This window comes from Microtus ochrogaster, linkage group LG8, assembly GCF_000317375.1.
Source record: "Microtus ochrogaster isolate Prairie Vole_2 linkage group LG8, MicOch1.0, whole genome shotgun sequence".
In the NCBI taxonomy this organism is placed as follows: Eukaryota; Metazoa; Chordata; class Mammalia; order Rodentia; family Cricetidae; genus Microtus; species Microtus ochrogaster.
This window is the reverse complement of record NC_022033.1, coordinates 1,769,913-1,787,192: the sequence shown is the minus strand read 5'-3', so window position 1 is coordinate 1,787,192 and position 17,280 is coordinate 1,769,913. Positions and strand designations below refer to the sequence as shown.

General features: G+C 51.1%; 1 protein-coding gene across 7 annotated transcripts; it reads left to right on the top strand.

Annotated features, from left to right (window-relative positions):
• The first annotated feature begins 147 nt into the window (after positions 1-147).
• On the top strand, positions 148-13,350 carry Mtg2 (mitochondrial ribosome associated GTPase 2). 7 transcript variants are annotated; one of them, XM_026787233.1, is made up of 9 exons: positions 148-209; positions 1,386-1,492; positions 2,488-2,870; positions 6,367-6,556; positions 9,848-9,995; positions 10,779-10,894; positions 11,431-11,649; positions 11,858-11,996; positions 12,802-13,349. In XM_026787233.1, exons 3-9 carry the CDS (start codon positions 2,821-2,823, stop codon positions 13,194-13,196), a joined length of 1,257 nt encoding a protein of 418 aa, XP_026643034.1. In that variant the 5' UTR covers positions 148-209; positions 1,386-1,492; positions 2,488-2,820; the 3' UTR covers positions 13,197-13,349. The 7 variants fall into 7 exon arrangements, with proteins under 7 accessions (XP_026643034.1, XP_005362811.1, XP_026643035.1 ...); XM_026787234.1 differs by lacking the exon at positions 148-209 and adding an exon at positions 220-591; XM_005362754.3 differs by lacking the exon at positions 2,488-2,870.
• The last annotated feature ends 3,930 nt before the right edge of the window (positions 13,351-17,280 follow it).

Sequence of the window (17,280 nt, the reverse complement as noted above, 5' to 3'; positions counted from 1 at the left end):
GCCTCCTGGGTGGCGGAGGGGCAGACTCGATCGGAAGCCGCCCGTCAGCGCCCGCAGAGGGACCCGGGCTTGGGGGCGGCGGCGCGCCTTCTGCGTCTGCGCGCTGGTGCATTGCGCAGCCGCGGCCGGAGCTCGACCCGGAAGCAGTCGCGCGGCCGGATGGCGTAGCTGCCCGGAGCCGGTGGGTGCGAGCGTGGAGTTTTTCCCCGGTGTGTGTTCTGAGACTGAGGGCTGGCTGGGTGGCGAGGTCTGTGGGGATGGCCGGTCCACCCCGAGCCCACAACGCTGGTTTCTGAAGATGTGCCCTTTCCCTTAGAGTGTGGCGGAGCATGCCGGGAAGCTGAGGCCGGAGGGTTTCCAGAAGTTCGAGGCCAGGCTAGCCAGCATAGTGAGACCGTGAACAGAAAGCAGTGGCGGAAACTGCCCCTCGCCCAGTCTTTTGGAAAGCGTTTATGGACGCGCTCCCCGGGTCGAGACTCGCTTGTAAGATGCAGGCGCTGCAGTGTGCTGCCTCCCTCCGGCAGTTGGCTTATCCTGAATCCCAGCCTCTGCTGCTTTTTGGGAGCATTTTTTTTTTCTTTTTTAAATCAGGTAAAGAAGATTCTGCTCACTGAGGACCGATAGAGATGCATCTGTACTGGTACTCGGCCGGAGTTTGTTCCTACGCAGGAGCCTGAAGGACTAGACTAGGGAACAGTTGTTCCGGAGCTGCCAGGGGCTTCCCTGCTGGCGCAGGAACCCCTCCTGGCGACCTTGAGTGCTGGGGGAGGAGGCAGGTGTCCCTCCAGTCTGCTCTAAATGAAAAGCCCCACAAGACCCCTTAAGGCAAGCGCCAGACAGCAGCATCGTAGGAAGGAGCACGTGGCTTTTTTTTGTTTTTGTTTTTGAGACAAGCTCTCCCCATGTAACCCTGGCTGGTCCTGAACTCAAGAGATGCCTGTCTGGCTTCGAGTGCTGGGATTAAAAGCATATGCCACCACACACAGCAGGGACACTTTTTTTTTCTCCTGTGACTGGCATGTAATTAAGTGAAAAAGAAAATGTAATGTGCGTTGTCAAGTGACAAAATAATCCAGTTTCTAAACATTTTCCACATGAAAAGCGAAGTAGATCACAAATATATCTAATGAAGCATAACTGTGTAGCAGAAACAGTAATGCCCCCGTGGGATTTAATATCCTCCAGCAAAATGGAAATGAAATGCTTAGAATTAAGTTAGTTAACTGTAAGTACTATGAACCAAGTTGAAGGATAAGTGTTGGATAAGCGTATGCCATGCTTCCGGTGATTATCCTATGAAAGAACAACACAAGAAATGGAACTGTTTCTCAAGTGCTTCTCTCTCTCTCTCTCTCTCTCTCTCTCTCTCTCTCTTTCTCTCTCAGACAGGTTTTCACACCTCTCTGGCTACCTGACTGGCCTTGGACTTGCTGTGCAATAAAGGATGACCTTGAATTTCTGATCTTCCTACTCCTGGGTGCTGAGAACACAGGTAAGTGTTGGCCTGGCATACCTGGTTCGTGTGGCTCTAGGGATCAATCCAGCGCTTTGTGCATGCTAGACTGACAAGCATTCTACTAATGGAACTATATCCCCCTTCCCAGGGTGCTTTTTTTTTTCTCAATGGAGATATTGTGACATGTTTCTAATCCCAGCTACACAATAAATTCAATCAATACAGTGTAAAATCAGTACAGAAGATGCCTGGCGATACCTTTTGTGGACAGTAGCCAGGAACTCAGCATCCTGGATAGCAGCCGTGAACTGACTATGTCTTATGTAAAACCCTTCACACTGTCAGTCCGTTCTCCTTGTTTGTGAAAGCCCTGCTGTATAGCCTTAAAGTATCTGGCTGTCAGGCTTCAGGCCCAGTTGAGGCACTGTTAGAAGGGAAGAGAGCACACTCTTCTAGGCTCCCTCTGCAGTGTGCTCCGGGTAGACCCCGCCCACTAAGACTGTCTATGATGGCAGTGTCCTGAGCTTTGTTGCCTGGTATAGCCCTTGTGGCCTGTGGCACTGAAGAACTGGGATCTTACATTTTATTTACTCTTTTTGTGAGAGTTCATGCTCATGCATGTGAATGTGCCATTGTACACACATGTGCACCTGTGTGGGCAGGAGGACATCAGGTATCCTGCTCTGTCACTCTCTGCCTTGTTCTCTTGAGATCGGGTTTCTCCCCGAGTCTGAAGCTAGCCAGGCAGCCCCTTGAATCGTCCTATTCCAGGCTCCCTGTCATGCATGTGGATTATGGGTACATGGCCACCCCAGCTTTGTAAACAAACGAATCCCAACTCAAGTCCTGATGCTTACCCCGCAAGGGTTCTTGTTTACTGCGTCATCTCCCCAGGCCCGTTTTATTTAATTTTAACTTTGCCAGTCCCAGGTGGCTAGTAGACACTGGGTGAGGCGGTGCGGAAATAGCATTAGGAACACAATTAGAGGCTGAACAGCAATGGGAAGAAGACTGACTTTATTCCCTCGCAGGGACCCACATCACTCAGAGTCTGCACACAGATTGAGAATTTGGAAAGGAGTGGGCTGTGGTGGTACACGTTTGGTCTCAGCGCTTGGCGGCAAAGGCAAGCAGTTCTCTGTGAATTCCAGGCCAGCGAGGGCTATATGGTGAGACCTCGTCCCCAAACCAAACCAGTACACCAACGCAGGCCCGAGTCCAGGTGGCTTTGCAGCTGCTCCTGACCTTTGGGTTTGGCTCTGCCAGTGCTGGGATGGTGGACAGCCTGTGCCTTGGAGATTTAGCTGCTAGTGGCCAGCAGGTGCCCACAGCAGATTCGGGAATTTTGCTTTTCCCCTTAACCTATGTGTTCCTACTCCACCCCACCCCTCTCATCCACTACCTTAGGACCTCGGTAAGTTACATTCCTTCTCTTTGCTTTAGTATCTTTCTCTGTAAAATGGGGATGATAATAAAATAAATTGCTTTATAGAATTTTTTTTTTTTTTTTTTTTTTTTTTCAAGACAGGGTTTCTCTGTAGTTTTGGAGCCTGTCCTGGAACTAACTCTGTAGACCAGGCTGGCCTAACTCACAGAGATCCGCCTGCCTCTGCCTCCCAAGTGCTGGGATTAAAGGCGTGCGCCACCACTGCCCGGCGCTTTATAGAATTTTTAAGTAGACAGAATGAGTTAATCCCTGGAAACCACTTTTAAAAAAAAAAAAAAAAAAAGCAGAATTCTGCAAGTGGTACACTAGGAGACTGGAGTATTTGGTTGCTGGTTGCTTGGTTTAGTTTGATTGGTGGGTTGGTTTTTAAAGCTGGGTCTCAGGTATCTCAGGCTGACCTCACACTATGTAACTGAGGCTGGTTAAGCCTCCTGACACAGGTGCTGGGAACTGAGTCTGGGTCCGTACAAGAGCGGTGCACGTTCTTAGTCACTGAACCATTCCTTGCCCCACAGCATCCTCATTCTTTGACCACTGGAGCATCCGAAAGTGCCAGTTTGCAGGCGTGAGCATGGGCATCCCTGCCTCCCCCTAAGTCCCGGGTACCATTCATGCTTTCACATAAAGTATGGCATGCTTAGGCCTGGCCACTCGTCCCTCCTGTTTGCTAAGGCATTCATGGCACACCAGCTGAGACCCAGCTGCAGAGGTGGCCTTGTGCTCTCACACCAGACCCTGCTGGTTACTGGCCTCTAATTTTACTTTCTGTGAAACCTGGGTTTTGGTTCTGGGCTACACTGACCTCATAGTGATCTAGTATGTGTAAATTTGGGGTTATTTCTTGATAGCATTTACCAGGAATCTACTACCAAGTCTAAAATTTGGGGCTATTTCCTGGAAAATGCAATTTCTTGAGGAGATGTAGGGTTGTTTGTTTTTGTTTATTTGAATCTTTAAAGATATGTCCATTTGGTTGCCAGGCAATGGTGGTGCACACCTTTAGTCTCAGCACTCAAGAGGCAGAAGCAGGCGGATCTCTGACAGTCAGGACTACACAGAGAACCCTGTCTTAGAAAACAATAGTAAGAAATAATGTCCATTTGACACAAGGTATTGAGTGAGTCTCAGAGTCCCACATGTGAAGTGTATTCGACACCTCTCTCTAAGTCTAGTCATTCCAGAGTAATTTACTTAAAAAAAATACTTTCCTGGACAGGGCTTATAGCTCAGGGGTAGAGCATTTTCCTTGATATGTGGGCCTCGGGTTCAATCCCTGGCATTGGTAGAAATGAAAACAAAAACGGAAAACTTTTCAGAGGGCTCAGTGGTTAAAAGTATGTCTGTGCACTTCCCGAAAACTAGGGTTCCATTCCCAGGACACACTTGGCAGCTCACGACTGTCTGGAACTCCAATTCTAAGGGCTCCAAAAGCACTAGATACACATGTAATACATGCATGTACTACACATGCATGTAGGCAGGACACCAACACTTATTAAATATGGTAATAATTTAATATTATGGTAATAATATGGTCTACAGAGTGAATTCCAGGACATCTGGGGATACACAGAGAAACCCTGTCTTGGGGTAGGGAGGAGGCACTTTAATAGAAGGGTAAGAGGAGAAGGGTATCCCCATAAGTGGAAGCCCAGCATGGGAGAGGAGAGAATGGGCCATGAGGCTAGGCTGGTTACTGGACACATAAAGAAAAGCCATAAGGAGAAAGGAAGTCACCAAGACAGAAAGCTTTTGGGCAATGTTAGACTGCAGGAGTAGCCCTGTGTCTCAGTTGGAGTCTATAGCTACGAAGGGACACCATGGCAAGTGGATGTGTCTTAGTTAGGGTCTCCGTTGCTCTGAAGAGACACCATGGCCACTGCAACTGTTACAAAGGAAAGCATTTAATGATTGCAGGTGGTTTACAGTTGCGAGGTTTAGTTCATTGTCCTCATGGTGGGAAGCATGGTGGCATGCAGGCTGACATGATCTGGAGAGGAGCCAAGAGTTCTGCGTCCAGATCAGCAGGCGGCAGGAAGAGTGAGCCACAGTCCACCCCCAGTGACACTTCCTCCAACAAGGACACACCTCCCAATAGTGCCGCTCCCTATAAGCCTATGGGGCTGTTTTTACTGAAGCCACCACACTCTGTGAACTTTAGTTTCCAGCAGGTGTATGCGTGTGTGTGTGTGCAGGCAGACGGGTGTAGACCTGACTAAAAGTGTAAGTGTGGAGTGTGAGGGAGAAGCCAGGGTGCCTGTATACTCCCAGCTGTGTCCATCAGAGGGGACAGCAGTGTCACACAGCCTCTAGTTGCGTGTTCCAGGGCTCCCAGAGGAGGCTGTCTGCAGGACTGTGCTGGAGGAAGACATGGCTGAGGCCGCTGTGGACATGGAAAGGTGCTGAGACCCATAGCACTCCAGCATGAACTTCTGCTGGCCCTACTGCCAATAGCTCGTGGATTGCCCTAGGAAGACGTGTCTGTATAAAACTAATAAAATGGTGGTGGATAAAGGAGCAGGAATCAGGGTGCCTCCCTAGGTCCCTGCGACGTAGTAAGACAGAGGCCTTTGAACTGGAGTGTCCCTCCCTGTATAGCCAGAGTATGGCCCAGCATGCTGTGTATTCAGCAGCCCCACTTTCCTGTGCCCACATGGTTTGTGCTATCTTGGAAGCGTGCCTTTACATCCCTAGCTGCTTTTCCTGGTGCAGGGTGTGTGGTGGGAGTTGGTCCTCACCCTGGAGCTGCAGGAGCCCATGTAACCTCATTAGAGCAGAAGTCACTGGGGCTCGGTGGCTCTGGGTCAGATGCTGCCATCGCTCTCATCTCTCAGGAAATTGAAAGGATGGGAGCTGTGTCCCCGGGGAGCAGAGGACCGAGACCACGAGATGCGTTCATTGTGCTCTCAGCAGGACAGAAGCACAGGGCACACCGTGCAGTGTGGGTTGGCCTGTCCTTGCCCAGTCTTTCCACTTTCAGGAGGCTGAGTCAACAGCCGTGTGACCTTCCCTAGGTCCCCAGCAAAGTGGCAAAGGTGACATTTGTCTGGGTGTGTGCTGCCGTTGTCCAGTGTTCTTGTGTTCCTGTTTAACAGAAGCTGCCCAAGAGCACAGCACACTCTTCAATAACAATTCAACAAATGGCCATTTTTACTTTGGAGAAATTCTGACTTGAGGTTTAGATTCCCTTTTAATAATCTCAACCAGCAGGCACCTTATATTCTCCAGGGAGATTCACTCACCATTGTAAGAGATTCAATTATCTAAATCCTGCATGCACAGATCCTGGCCTGAGTGCAGATTGATGCGCATCACAAACCCCAGCTCAGTCCATCAGTTTTCTTGTTTTTCCTGACGCTATTCTGCCACGTGGATTCTGCCTCATGCCAGGCCCTGCTCCAGCACTTGCCAGAAGTTCATGTTTAACCCAAGTGTCTTACTGGATCCTTCTGACTTTTGTTAGGGCTATGATACCTACCAGATTTGTCTTGGCGAGGTCCTCTGCTGTGTTGGGTGTTTCAGAGTGGGCTGCCCTCAAGCCCAGCCAGCTCCATGCACTGCAAGCATCTTCTCGACTGCTCTCTTTGGGCATTCAGGACCGCGCTAAGCACCGGGAGGCCCCTGGAAAGAAGCCACTGTCAGAGAAAAAACTGGTGAGTCTCAGCCTAGGGAAGACACATTTAGGTTCTCTCTCTCTCCCGTGTGTGTGTGTGTGTGTGTGTGTGTGTGTACGTGCATGCACGCACATGTGCACACGTCCCTGTGGAGGTCAGAGTAAAGGGTAGATCCTTTGGGGTTGGAGGCAGTTGTGCACTACCTGGTGTGGGTGCTGTGATCCAAACATGGCTCTCTGGAGAGCAGCAAGTACTCCTAACTTGTCAGCTGTCTCTGCAGCGCAGCCTTTGCATTCTTTATCCCACCATGACTTGCCCTCACGGTGCTACTGAGGGTTGCGTGGAGCTCTTGAAGAGGGGCCTGTGTGCCAAACCCTTGCCAGCAACACAGCAGCCCAGGAGGAGTCAAGGCCAAGTGGAGTTAGGACTGATTTGATTGGTTGGTTTAAGGTATTAAGGATAGAAGCCAGGCCTTTTGCATACTAGGCAAGTAAATCCCTAAAACCTTATTTTAGTTTTTTGAGACTGGGACTCATGTCATCCAGGTGCCCTTTAACTCCCTCTGTGGAGCTGAGGATGACCTTAAACTCTGATCCTCCTGTCTCCATGTAGTGGCATTTCAGTTGTATTTTAATAAATAAAACAACCTGAAGACCCAAAAAGCAAAGCAGCCAGCCACTGGCTCTTATCTCGACCTCAGTCCAAAATGGCGATCCTGCCTCCAGGAATCTCAGAATGAGACTTTGTCTGAGAGCAGTTTCCTCCCATTTTATAATCTTCTCTAGTTCTGGGATTAAAGGCATGCACTGCCCAGTTTCTATGGTAACTAGTGTGACTACTGGGATTAAAGGTGTGTATCATTGCTGCTGGCTCTAAGGTTGTCCAGGGGAGCTGTTTTACACTCAGATCTTCAGACAAGCTTTACTTATTAAAATATAATTGAAATGCCACTACACTCCCTCGTGGGAGGATTCAGGCATGTGCCACCCTGCCCAGCTCTCCTAAAAGTATTTTTACCTACATTTCCTTTATTTATTTGCAGTTAGGTGTCTTTGAGTATTCAAGTTGTGTTTTGAAGCTAGGGACTGGGTGTATCTTTAGTTTAAGTTCTTTAAGGCTTATACTGAACAAGATGTTGTTAGTTGGTTGGTTTGTATAATGTATGTAGATGCATGCGTGTGTGCAGGCGCCGTGTATATGAAGGCCAGAGGACATCTCTGTGTCATCCTCCGGAACACTGTCTACCTTCCTTTGAGTCAGAGGCTCTCATGGGCCTGGAGCTCTCCAGTCTTGCTGTAGCGACTGGCTGGCCAGGGAGCTTCAGAGAGCCCCTATCTCTGCTGTACAGACACATGCCACCACTCCAGCGCTCAAATTGTTTTGGGTTTTTTGGTTTTTGGGGTTTTTTGTTTGTTTCTTTCTTTCTGTTTTCCTAAACAGGGTTTCTCTAGCTTTGGTGCCTGTCCTAGAACTAGATTTTGTAGACCAGGCTGGCCTCGAACTCACAGAGATCCACCTGCCTCTGCCTCCCAAGTGCTAGGATTAAAGGTGTGCGCCACCACCCCTGGCCGGCCTCGAACTCACAGAGATCTCCTGCCTCTGCCTCCCGAGTGCTAGGATTAAAGGTGTGCGCCACCACCCCTGGCCACACCTCCCGAGTGCTGGGATTAAAGGTGTGCGCCACCGCCCCTGGCCACACCTCCCGAGTGCTGGGATTAAAGGTGTGCGTCACCACCCCTGGCCACACCGGCACTTTCATGTGGGCGCTGGGGATCAAACCCAGGCTGTTAGCTTGCATGGAGGCTCTTTACTGACTCTCTCCCCAGCCCTTAGAAAGTTTTTATTCTGTTTGCCAGAACCTTTGACTAAAGAAGTTACACATTAGGGTTCTCTCATTTCCTCCTAGTGGAGGGTCTCTAGGTGAGCAGCTGAGAAAAAGCCATGCTTAGGGAAAAGAACTTTGGCAGGCAGGCTGAGGGACATAGCACCTAGACTTCCAGGGCTCTCTCCTCCTGGCCGCTCATGCTTGTTTTGAATCTTTTCTGGTGGTGTTCAGCCTGTGCTCTTCCCTATGAGGTGGAGTCTTTGTTGGCACGGCACAAACTCGCATCATTTCAAAGTAGCAGCTCATGGTTTTCCTTCTGCTGCCGAGGAATCCCAGGATGTTTCTTTTTGGAGACTTTTTATTTATTTTTGTGGTGCAAAGCATCAAATCCAGGACCTTAAATAGGAGAGAATACTGTACTGCTGAGCTCTGCCAGGCTGGGCGTCTTTTTTCTTAAAAACAACCCAGTCCTGGTGACTGGTGCAGTGGCTCTGTCGTTGTTACGAGCATTTATTATTCTTGCAGAGGACTTGGGTTCGGTTCCCAGCACCCACAGAGTAGCTCACAACTATCTGTAATTCTAGTTCCCAGGGATCTGGCACAGGCGTTACACACACATGGTACCTATGCATATAGTCCGGCACACACATATACACATAAAATAAATAAATGTTCTAAAAATCCAGTGCTGGGAAGGAGGAGGGGCTCCAGCTGAAGGATGAGCTGGTGTGTACCCGTGTGTGTAAGTGTTTTGCCAGCGTGTATGTATGTGTGCCACAAACATACCTGCTGCTTACAAAAATCAGAAGAGGGCTTTTGGCTGCCCTGGAATTGGAGTTACAGAGGTTTGTGAGCCATGTGGGTGTTGGGAATTGGAACCAGTTTCTCTGCAACAACAGCAAGTGCTCTTAACTGCTGTACCGTCTCTCCAGCCCAGCTGGCTAGTTCTTATTCTTTCACTGTATTGAGAGCCTAAAGAGAGCCCTCCTGAGAAGGGTCTCTCTCCCTTCCTGCATTTCATACACAAGCCCTCAGGTGCTACCACTGGAGAGTTGTCTTTCCTCATAGCTAGAGCCTGGGCGCTGTCCAAGAACTCCACCTCATTCCTTCCTCAGCAGCAGCCTTTTCCACTGGTAAAGACAGAGCTGGTGTTTTAACAATGTAATTCTGCCTGAAAGAAGCTGGAAGGACACTTTGTTCAGGAAACGTTTCCTAAACAAGCTGTGCTCTCCAGGTTAGAATTTCTGAGTTCCCTTTTGAAGTGTGCATGCCATACCAGACACCCACTGTGTCAGCAGTGATTGGCATCAGCCCTCAGGTGCTGGTGACCTCTGGGAGCTGGGCCTCACCGGCGGCTTTGGAGAGCTCTGTGAGGGCCATGTTAGCATAGCTAGCCTCTGATGCTGGTAGAGGGGCTTGTACCAAGGGGGTACTCACGTGTATGGGTGTCTCCTGGAAAGGTTTCAGGGTTGCTGACATCTCTGGGTGCCTTATATTCTCTGTAGAAAAGACATTTTGTGGATCGTCGGAGAGTGCTGGTCCGTGGAGGAAACGGAGGCTCCGGCATAAGCTGTTTCCACAGTGAGCCCCGCAAGGAGTTCGGAGGCCCTGATGGCGGGGATGGAGGAAATGGTGGCCATATCATCCTGAGAGGCATGTGCCCTGGGAGCAGCTGGAGAGGAGACAACAAAATAGCCTTACTAGTGGTTGGAGCATCCACTGTCTTATCTTGTCATGCATTTGCATTCACCCCTGATGCATAGATATCATTTTTATAAATTATATGGCTACTCATCACCAGTGTACTAAGGCGAGTGACTTCTGATGATAGGTAGCATGTAACAGGGTCAGAAAGTGCAGCAGAGGGCCTGGGTTCTACTGTGCACATGCTTGCTGTGAATGCCCCGGGAGCTGGGCGCAGACATCTTTATAGTATAATGAAGTTTGCTGGTTTCTTTTATTTTTCTCATTTTGTGTGTATGGGTGTTACGCCTAAGTGTATGTCTGTGTGTCTACACATATTTGCCCCACCGAGGCCATTGGATCTCCTGGATCCAATGTGAGCTGCCATTGGGTGCTGAGAATCAAACCTGGATCCTCTGGAAGAGCAGCCAATGTTCCTAATCTCTGGCCCATCCCTTTAGCCCCTTAGGTGACTTTTTTGTTTTTGTTTTTTTAACTGATGATAGTCATATTTGCTTCATATGGTGATGCCTTCCTGTTGCAAGTTTCGGGTCAGCCAGGGCTAATAGGATGCATAATAAAATTCTGCCTAAGAAAAGGTCATATTCTATTTTGGTTAGGATAATGGAGAGTGTGGGGAGCCAGCCATATGCCCAGGCCAGGGGAGGGTAATAAGTACAAGGCTGCTGTTCTCTGCGTGAGAGCTGTGTTGGCTGTGTCTTAACACACAAGAAGATTCTGTTCTCATTCTAGTTGACCGGCAAGTGAAGTCCTTGTCCTCAGTCTTGTCCCGGTATCAGGGTTTCAGTGGAGAAGATGGTGGCAGCAAAAACTGCTCTGGACGAGGTGGTGCCATCCTCTACATCCAGGTGAGCTGAGGAGCTGGAATGGCCACTATTCCCTTGGGTCCTATCACTGAGTCCACGGATGACTACCGGCACCTGGGTAGGAGCAGAAGGCAGCCAGCAAGTGGACAGCGGTCTGTCGTAGGAGTCATACCCCACACAGACTCCTTTGCACTGGTGTGCCATGTTGCTTCCGACCCTAAAGAGGAAGCCAAGAACATATCCCCTTCCAAGTCTGGATGAGGGTGGCATGCTCACACAGGGCTGGGTCCCTGGTGCTTTGTTGATTCTGACACTATAGAAACATTCAAAAGAGTCCCTTGTCCAGGCGGGTGTTTGCTGTTGTGACAGGGCCTCACTGTGTGGCCCAGGCTGCCCTTGAACTTGTAATCCTCCTGCCTCAGCCCCCGAGTGCTAGAGGCAAGTGTTGCCATGAAGCACAAGACTAGGCCCGTAAAATCTCTTCAGGGCTGGGACGTTTCCAGTGACAAGGAGAGTAGTTAGCAGTGTCCCCTCCTCTTCTGGCTGGTACAGACCTTCATGATGATGATGCTTTTCAGGTTCCTGTGGGTACCTTGGTGAAAGAGGGAGGTGAGGTTGTGGCTGACCTGTCTCACCCAGGGGATGAGTACGTCGCTGCACTGGGGGGTGCAGGAGGAAAAGGAAATCGCTTTTTTCTGGCCAATGACAACCGTGCCCCTGTAACTTGCACCCCTGGACAACCGGGTCAGGAGCGGGTCCTCTACCTGGAACTGAAGACAGTGGCGCATGCTGGGATGGTAGGTCCCTGACTGCCACACTCTGAGGTGGGGGGGTCCCTGCTGGTGGGGCAGCTGTTACCTGGAGAGGACAGCAGTTCTCATTCATCGCCTGTGTATGCTGCTGACAGGCAGGTGCCTGCACACTTCCCTTCCCAGCCCAGTCTCTATCTGTGCCAGCCATGTCCCTCCATGAGGTCACATAGCACTTTTACTTTTTCTCTTCTAGGTTGGCTTCCCCAATGCTGGGAAATCATCTCTCCTTCGAGCCATTTCAAATGCAAAGCCTGCTGTGGCTTCCTACCCATTCACCACCTTGAACCCTCACGTGGGGATCGTTCACTATGAAGGCCACCAACAGGTAGCAGGTAGATCCTCCAAAACCCTGCCAGAGGATGGGTTTAAATGGCCCAGTGATTCAGGAGAGCAATTATGTAACCCCTGAATTTAGCTTCCCACTTAAAACGAGACATTGTTTTCCCTGATTGAAACAATTTTAATGAGTCTGTTCTCTGTCAGAATCAGCCCCTCCCCTCGCAGCCAGGAAATCTGATCTCTGTGGTTGGGAACTGTGATCTGGAGTCTGAGCCTGAGGAGAGGGCTGCCTCTCGCCTTCCTCGCTCTCTCTGTGGAGCTGGGCGGCATCCGTCATGCAGACAGCATGTGGTTTAAAAAGCCTTTCCTGTACCATTTTAAGAGAAAAACTTTTTTCCAGAAGATAATGTACCCATTAAAAATAGCAAGCCTGCTGGTAAGGTTATTTGTACAGCACTTTATATCTGCAAAGTGCACGATAGTGATTTGTATCCATAATCAAATTAGCCGTAGAATATAGGGAGCCATCTCCATTTTTGAACCATGTTTGAAGCCTGGGAGACAGGAATGTGTAAAGCTTGCTCATTAGATTGGTCCACTGTGCCTGTCACCCAGATATTCCAGAGCATGTTGCAGACCCGGGGGCTGCAGGGCCTTGATGTCGCTTGGCCTGCTGAGTCACCTGGGAGAGGATGAATGACTTCAGTTTCAAGTGTTCCTTGGAAGGACAGCTGTAGAACATGAGATCTGGGCCAGAAGGGGTCTCCCTGAGAGGAGCCTCCTGACCCCAAGGTTTCAAGCGGCATTGAGAAGCCAAACATGACCTTGGACCTGACGCTAAGCTCTTTGCTCCCACAGTGGCCGACATCCCGGGCATCATCCGAGGCGCACACCAGAACAAGGGCCTAGGGCTCAGCTTCCTCAGGCATATTGAGCGATGTCGCTTCTTCCTGTTTGTGGTAGATCTTTCCTTACCTGAGCCATGGACTCAAGTTGATGATTTAAAATATGAACTAGAGAAGTATGAAGAAGGCCTGTCTGAGAGGTCCCATGTGATCATCGCAAATAAGATTGATATCCCGCAGGCCAGAGCTCACCTGCCCCAGCTCCAGGCCCGCCTCGGGCAGGAGGTCATCGCCTTGTCAGCACTGACTGGAGAGAACCTCGAGCAGCTGCTTCTGCACCTCAAGGCCCTGCACGATGCCCACATGGAGGCTGAGTTGGAGCAGGGCCGCCAGCCTCTCAGGTGGTAGTGGGCCCAGGGCTGCATGCCCTGCCTGGGCCAGCATGGGGCAGGAGTGGCCGGCAGTCACAGGAAGCAAACGCAAGCGTGTTGTAAAATGTGGGCAGCTTTTAGCACCTGAGAGAAAGTACTTGCAAATATTTGAGTGTGTCAATGTCTTTGTTTTCCCACCAATTTCAAGCATACTCCTAAACTGCCCCTACCCTCTGGCCTAGGGTATAGAGTATTCTGTGCCACCTGGTACCTGGATGACTCCCAGTGCTTGGTATGCCTGTCACCCTTGCTGCCTGCTTTGCTGAGGTTGACTCATTTGTGCTAATTAACACCTCATTAGTAGGAGGACAGTGCTGCTGGCTGAAGGTAGCAAACACTGCTGCCAGGCAGCCTGGGCAAACGCAAGAGCAGCAGAGCCATGGCTGGGCTTCTCATGCATGGCAGCATTTGCGACAGAGCAGCCCTTGGTCTCCTTGTGGGGGTCCTGCAGAGCCCCGATGCTAGCTACTGGGCCAGCATGTCAGGAAGGCAGGGTGCCGTGGCCATACTTTGTTCCCCAGTGCCAGCTGACTGAGGAAAACAGCAAGGGCCAGCTCCTTCCCTGTTGTTCCCAGAACGCTGTGATGAGCTCTGTGGGGGCTGAACACCAAGGCAGCCTTGAGCTTCACGACTGAATGCACCCAATATCCGACCAGGCACGCAGCCTCTGGCTGTGCATCTGTGATGCGCCAGCATGTTGTCAACCACGGGAGATGCGAACCTTGAATTTCTGACATTATTCCTGATAGGTAGCCTCAGCTCAGTGTGGTGTGTGAAAGAATGGCAGGGGACCTGTCCCTGGTGACAGGTACTGTCACCGCTCTGCCCTGCCCTGTGAGTCAACACGGGCCTATTTCCGCAGGAGGGACCTCTACTCCTCCAGGCACTGCACTTTGGAGAGTGACCCCAGGTGGTACGGGCTAGGGACCATATGTCCCAGAATGTTCCCCCAGAGAAGCCGATGCCCTAATGTGGCCCTTAGACGTACAATGAAGAGACAAATGGAAACAAAAAGGCCCATCTTTTGGGGGGACTCCTGCCCTAGAGTGAGGCTAGTCATGCTTCTGGCACATGGACAGGTGTCCCTCTGGATATTGGGTTGGGGCTGCTGCTGCAGCCATCCTGCCCTCAGCTTTCCGGAGCAATTCCGTTGTGATCTGCAGCTGGAACACGAGGTCCTTTTCTGCAAAGCTTTATTCTAATGTCTTATAATTTCAAAGGTCCTGGCGTTTGCAAGGCCAGGGCGGGTCTCATGTCTGTGGCTTTCTCTTTCAGGCCACCGAAAAGGGTTTTGTAGTCAGGCCAGGCCTGAGAGCATTAATTATCCACCACTGGCTTTCATCTTTGCGGCCGCCGTGCTCTGGAGACCTCAGAACGCCTCCCTAGGGCCTGGAGACCAGGGGTGGGCTGACTCAGAGCAGCTGTGTCGTGGGAACCACAACAGTCCTCAGTCCGGACTCAGTTACACAGGCTACTGAGAAACACCAGAAAGCTTTCCCCAGAACCATGCTCGCGTTTGCTCATCATCCTGGGACCCCACCCCCACCCCCGGAGGCTTGTTTCTGAAGCGGGGCTCCTCCCCAGCTGGTGTTGTCTCCCCACAGGCTCTGGTTCCATCATTGCTTCTGGATGAGTGTCTGCAGGTCATGCCGTTGCTGCATGCACACAGTGCACACATACATTTAGGGGGAACACTCATACACAAAGTAAGTAAAGGGGGAGGGGAGGGCTGGCAGGTCAGCTGGTAAGAACACTTATGCCCTTCAAGGGGACCAGAGTTCAGTTCTCAGCACCCACCTGGAAACTGAAAGCAGTCTGTAATTCCCGTTTCGTGATCCAGTGCCCTCTTCTGGCCTTCAAGGACACTGCATGCTACACTTGCAGGCAAAACACCCATACACGTTAAAGAAAAAGATTGTACTGTTTCAGGCTGTGGTGTGGCATGGTGGCAAAGCACTTGCTTGGCATATGCCAGGCTCTGAGTTCCATCTGCAGCAAGACACGTGAAGTAGTGATGGGGGTGGTACCTGCTGTGGTTGTATTTGAGAGGCAGGAGGATCAGAAGTTCAAGGTCACATCCTCAGTTCCAATTCCAGTTTGAAACCACCGTGAGCTACCTGAGACCCTGTTTTCAAATAGTTCACAGTGTGCCACCATGTGTGTGTAAGCCTTCCAAGGTTGTGCAACCATCTCCACTACCTATTTTCAACACAGTTCCATTCCCAGAAGAAACCGCTGTCTGCAGTGGCAATTCCCCCTCCCCGGGTTGCTCACAGCCCAGTCCACCTGTTCCCACAGACTTTACCTCCACTGGACTCCCCGTAAGTCGGGCCCAGGGGTGGTCAGTTACCTGGCAGCAGCAGCATTTTTTTTTTTTAAGGTGCGGTGGGGTTTCGAGACAGGGTTTCTCTGTGTAGCCCTGTCTGTCCTGGAACTAGCTCTGTAGATCATGCTGGCCTCAGACTCAGAGATCCACCTGCTTCTGCCTCCCAAGCGCACCTCCATGCCCAGCTGTGTAACTGCATCTTAACAGATGCCTTCTGTGCCGTCTCTGAGGTGGCTATGGCTACCTTGTTTCATGGAAGGACCACAGGCAGCATGGAGCTGTGATGGCCTCCAGTGTAGGGCCTACGGTGGTAGGCTGTTCCCCGGCACCCTCAGTGGCTCTGACCCCAACAAGGTGCGTGTGGGTGTAGGGTGAAGTGGGTGTAGGGTGAATGCGGGGACAGGTCCCAGGCTCACTCGAGAGACAGTAGCATCCCTTCCCTGCTCTAAGCTGAATGCCATGCTTCTCTTTTGGCCATTTCCAAAGAGTTGTTTGGGCTTCTGATAACCGTTTGGGGCAGAGAGGGGCTGCTGTGCCGGGGCCAGCTGTCTGGAGCACACATCTGCCCCGTGTTATTTCCCAGTCTCGCCTACGTTTCTGGATTCCTCCCATCTTCCAACACCTGTCCCCACGGACTAGTGACATTTCCCAGACACCACAGCAAGCCAGCTTCCCTCTGCTCCTGGGTGCTCCCTCCTGGCACGTTTGCCTGTAGGGTGTAGCCTGCCTTTGCTGGGGCTCCACAGTCTGTCTCCTGTTGACAGTCATCTGCCACCGGTTGCCTGTGGCATCTGTGCCGCCTGGCTGGCTAGGAAGCAGGACTGAGGATGGAGCCCAAGATCTGGGGTGCAGAGTTGCCCTAGGTTTCCCAGCCTTTGGCTCTGCTCCCCGCTCAGACCTGCCACTCCAGGACCCAAGCCTCCAGCTCCTGCAGGGCTTCAGGGATATACCAGGAAAGAGCCTTGCTATCAGCTCATCCTCACAGCCAGGTCTGTCAAGTTGTAGAGGTTCCTCTGCCACTTTGTTTCCTTCTCTACACGTAGAGCCCCCTGCCCTATCTTTCCTGCTTTTGTTGAAATAGAACCAGGAACAGAAAATGCCTACGCAAACTAAGGGGTGCTGCAGGCTTCCCAACCAGTTAGAACCTCACCAGGTTTCCCTCCATGCTGATGCACGTCACGGGAAATGACTGGATGGCAGATGGCATGGGACGTTGGCTGCCGCTGATAAGTACAGCCTGGCCCCCACCGTTCCTGTCTGGGCACCCCGTGTCTGCCCTGACCAACAAGGAGACACTGGCTGGACCTTCAAGGCTCACACTCTGCTATTTGGGCCCACAATGCCCACACACACACACACAACCTGGGCCTACTCTGGTGGAGAAGCCCAGCAGAGATAGAGACCCAAGAAGTAGTGTGGGACAGAGATGAACTGTCTACGTATTAGACAAGACCAGAAATCTGGGTTGGCGGGTGGCAGGAAGCCTTGCCTCTTAAGACTCTGGGAAGAGCCTTTCCAGAGTCAGTGCCAGGGGACCTTGCCTTGTGCCTGAGTTACTCTAATTCCTGCTTCTGTCTTGATGGACCATCTCCCTCCCTGCCCCTCAACCCTGCTCTCCGCCCCTCTACCCTGCTCTCCTCTCCCTGCCCCCCTTTGTAGACAGGGTCTTACTATGTAGCTCAGGATAACCTCAAATGCAGAATTCTCCTGCCTCAGTCTTCCAAGTACTGGTATT

Coding starts and splice junctions, on each gene's coding strand:
- Mtg2 (XM_026787231.1), top strand. CDS start 2,456: ATGGGAAGAAGACTGACTTTATTCCCTCGCAGGGACCCACATCACTCA. Junction 9,996..10,778: donor TGGCCATATCATCCTGAGAG/GCATGTGCCCTG, acceptor TTCTCATTCTAG/TTGACCGGCAAGTGAAGTCC. Junction 11,997..12,801: donor AGGCCACCAACAGGTAGCAG/GTAGATCCTCCA, acceptor TTGCTCCCACAG/TGGCCGACATCCCGGGCATC.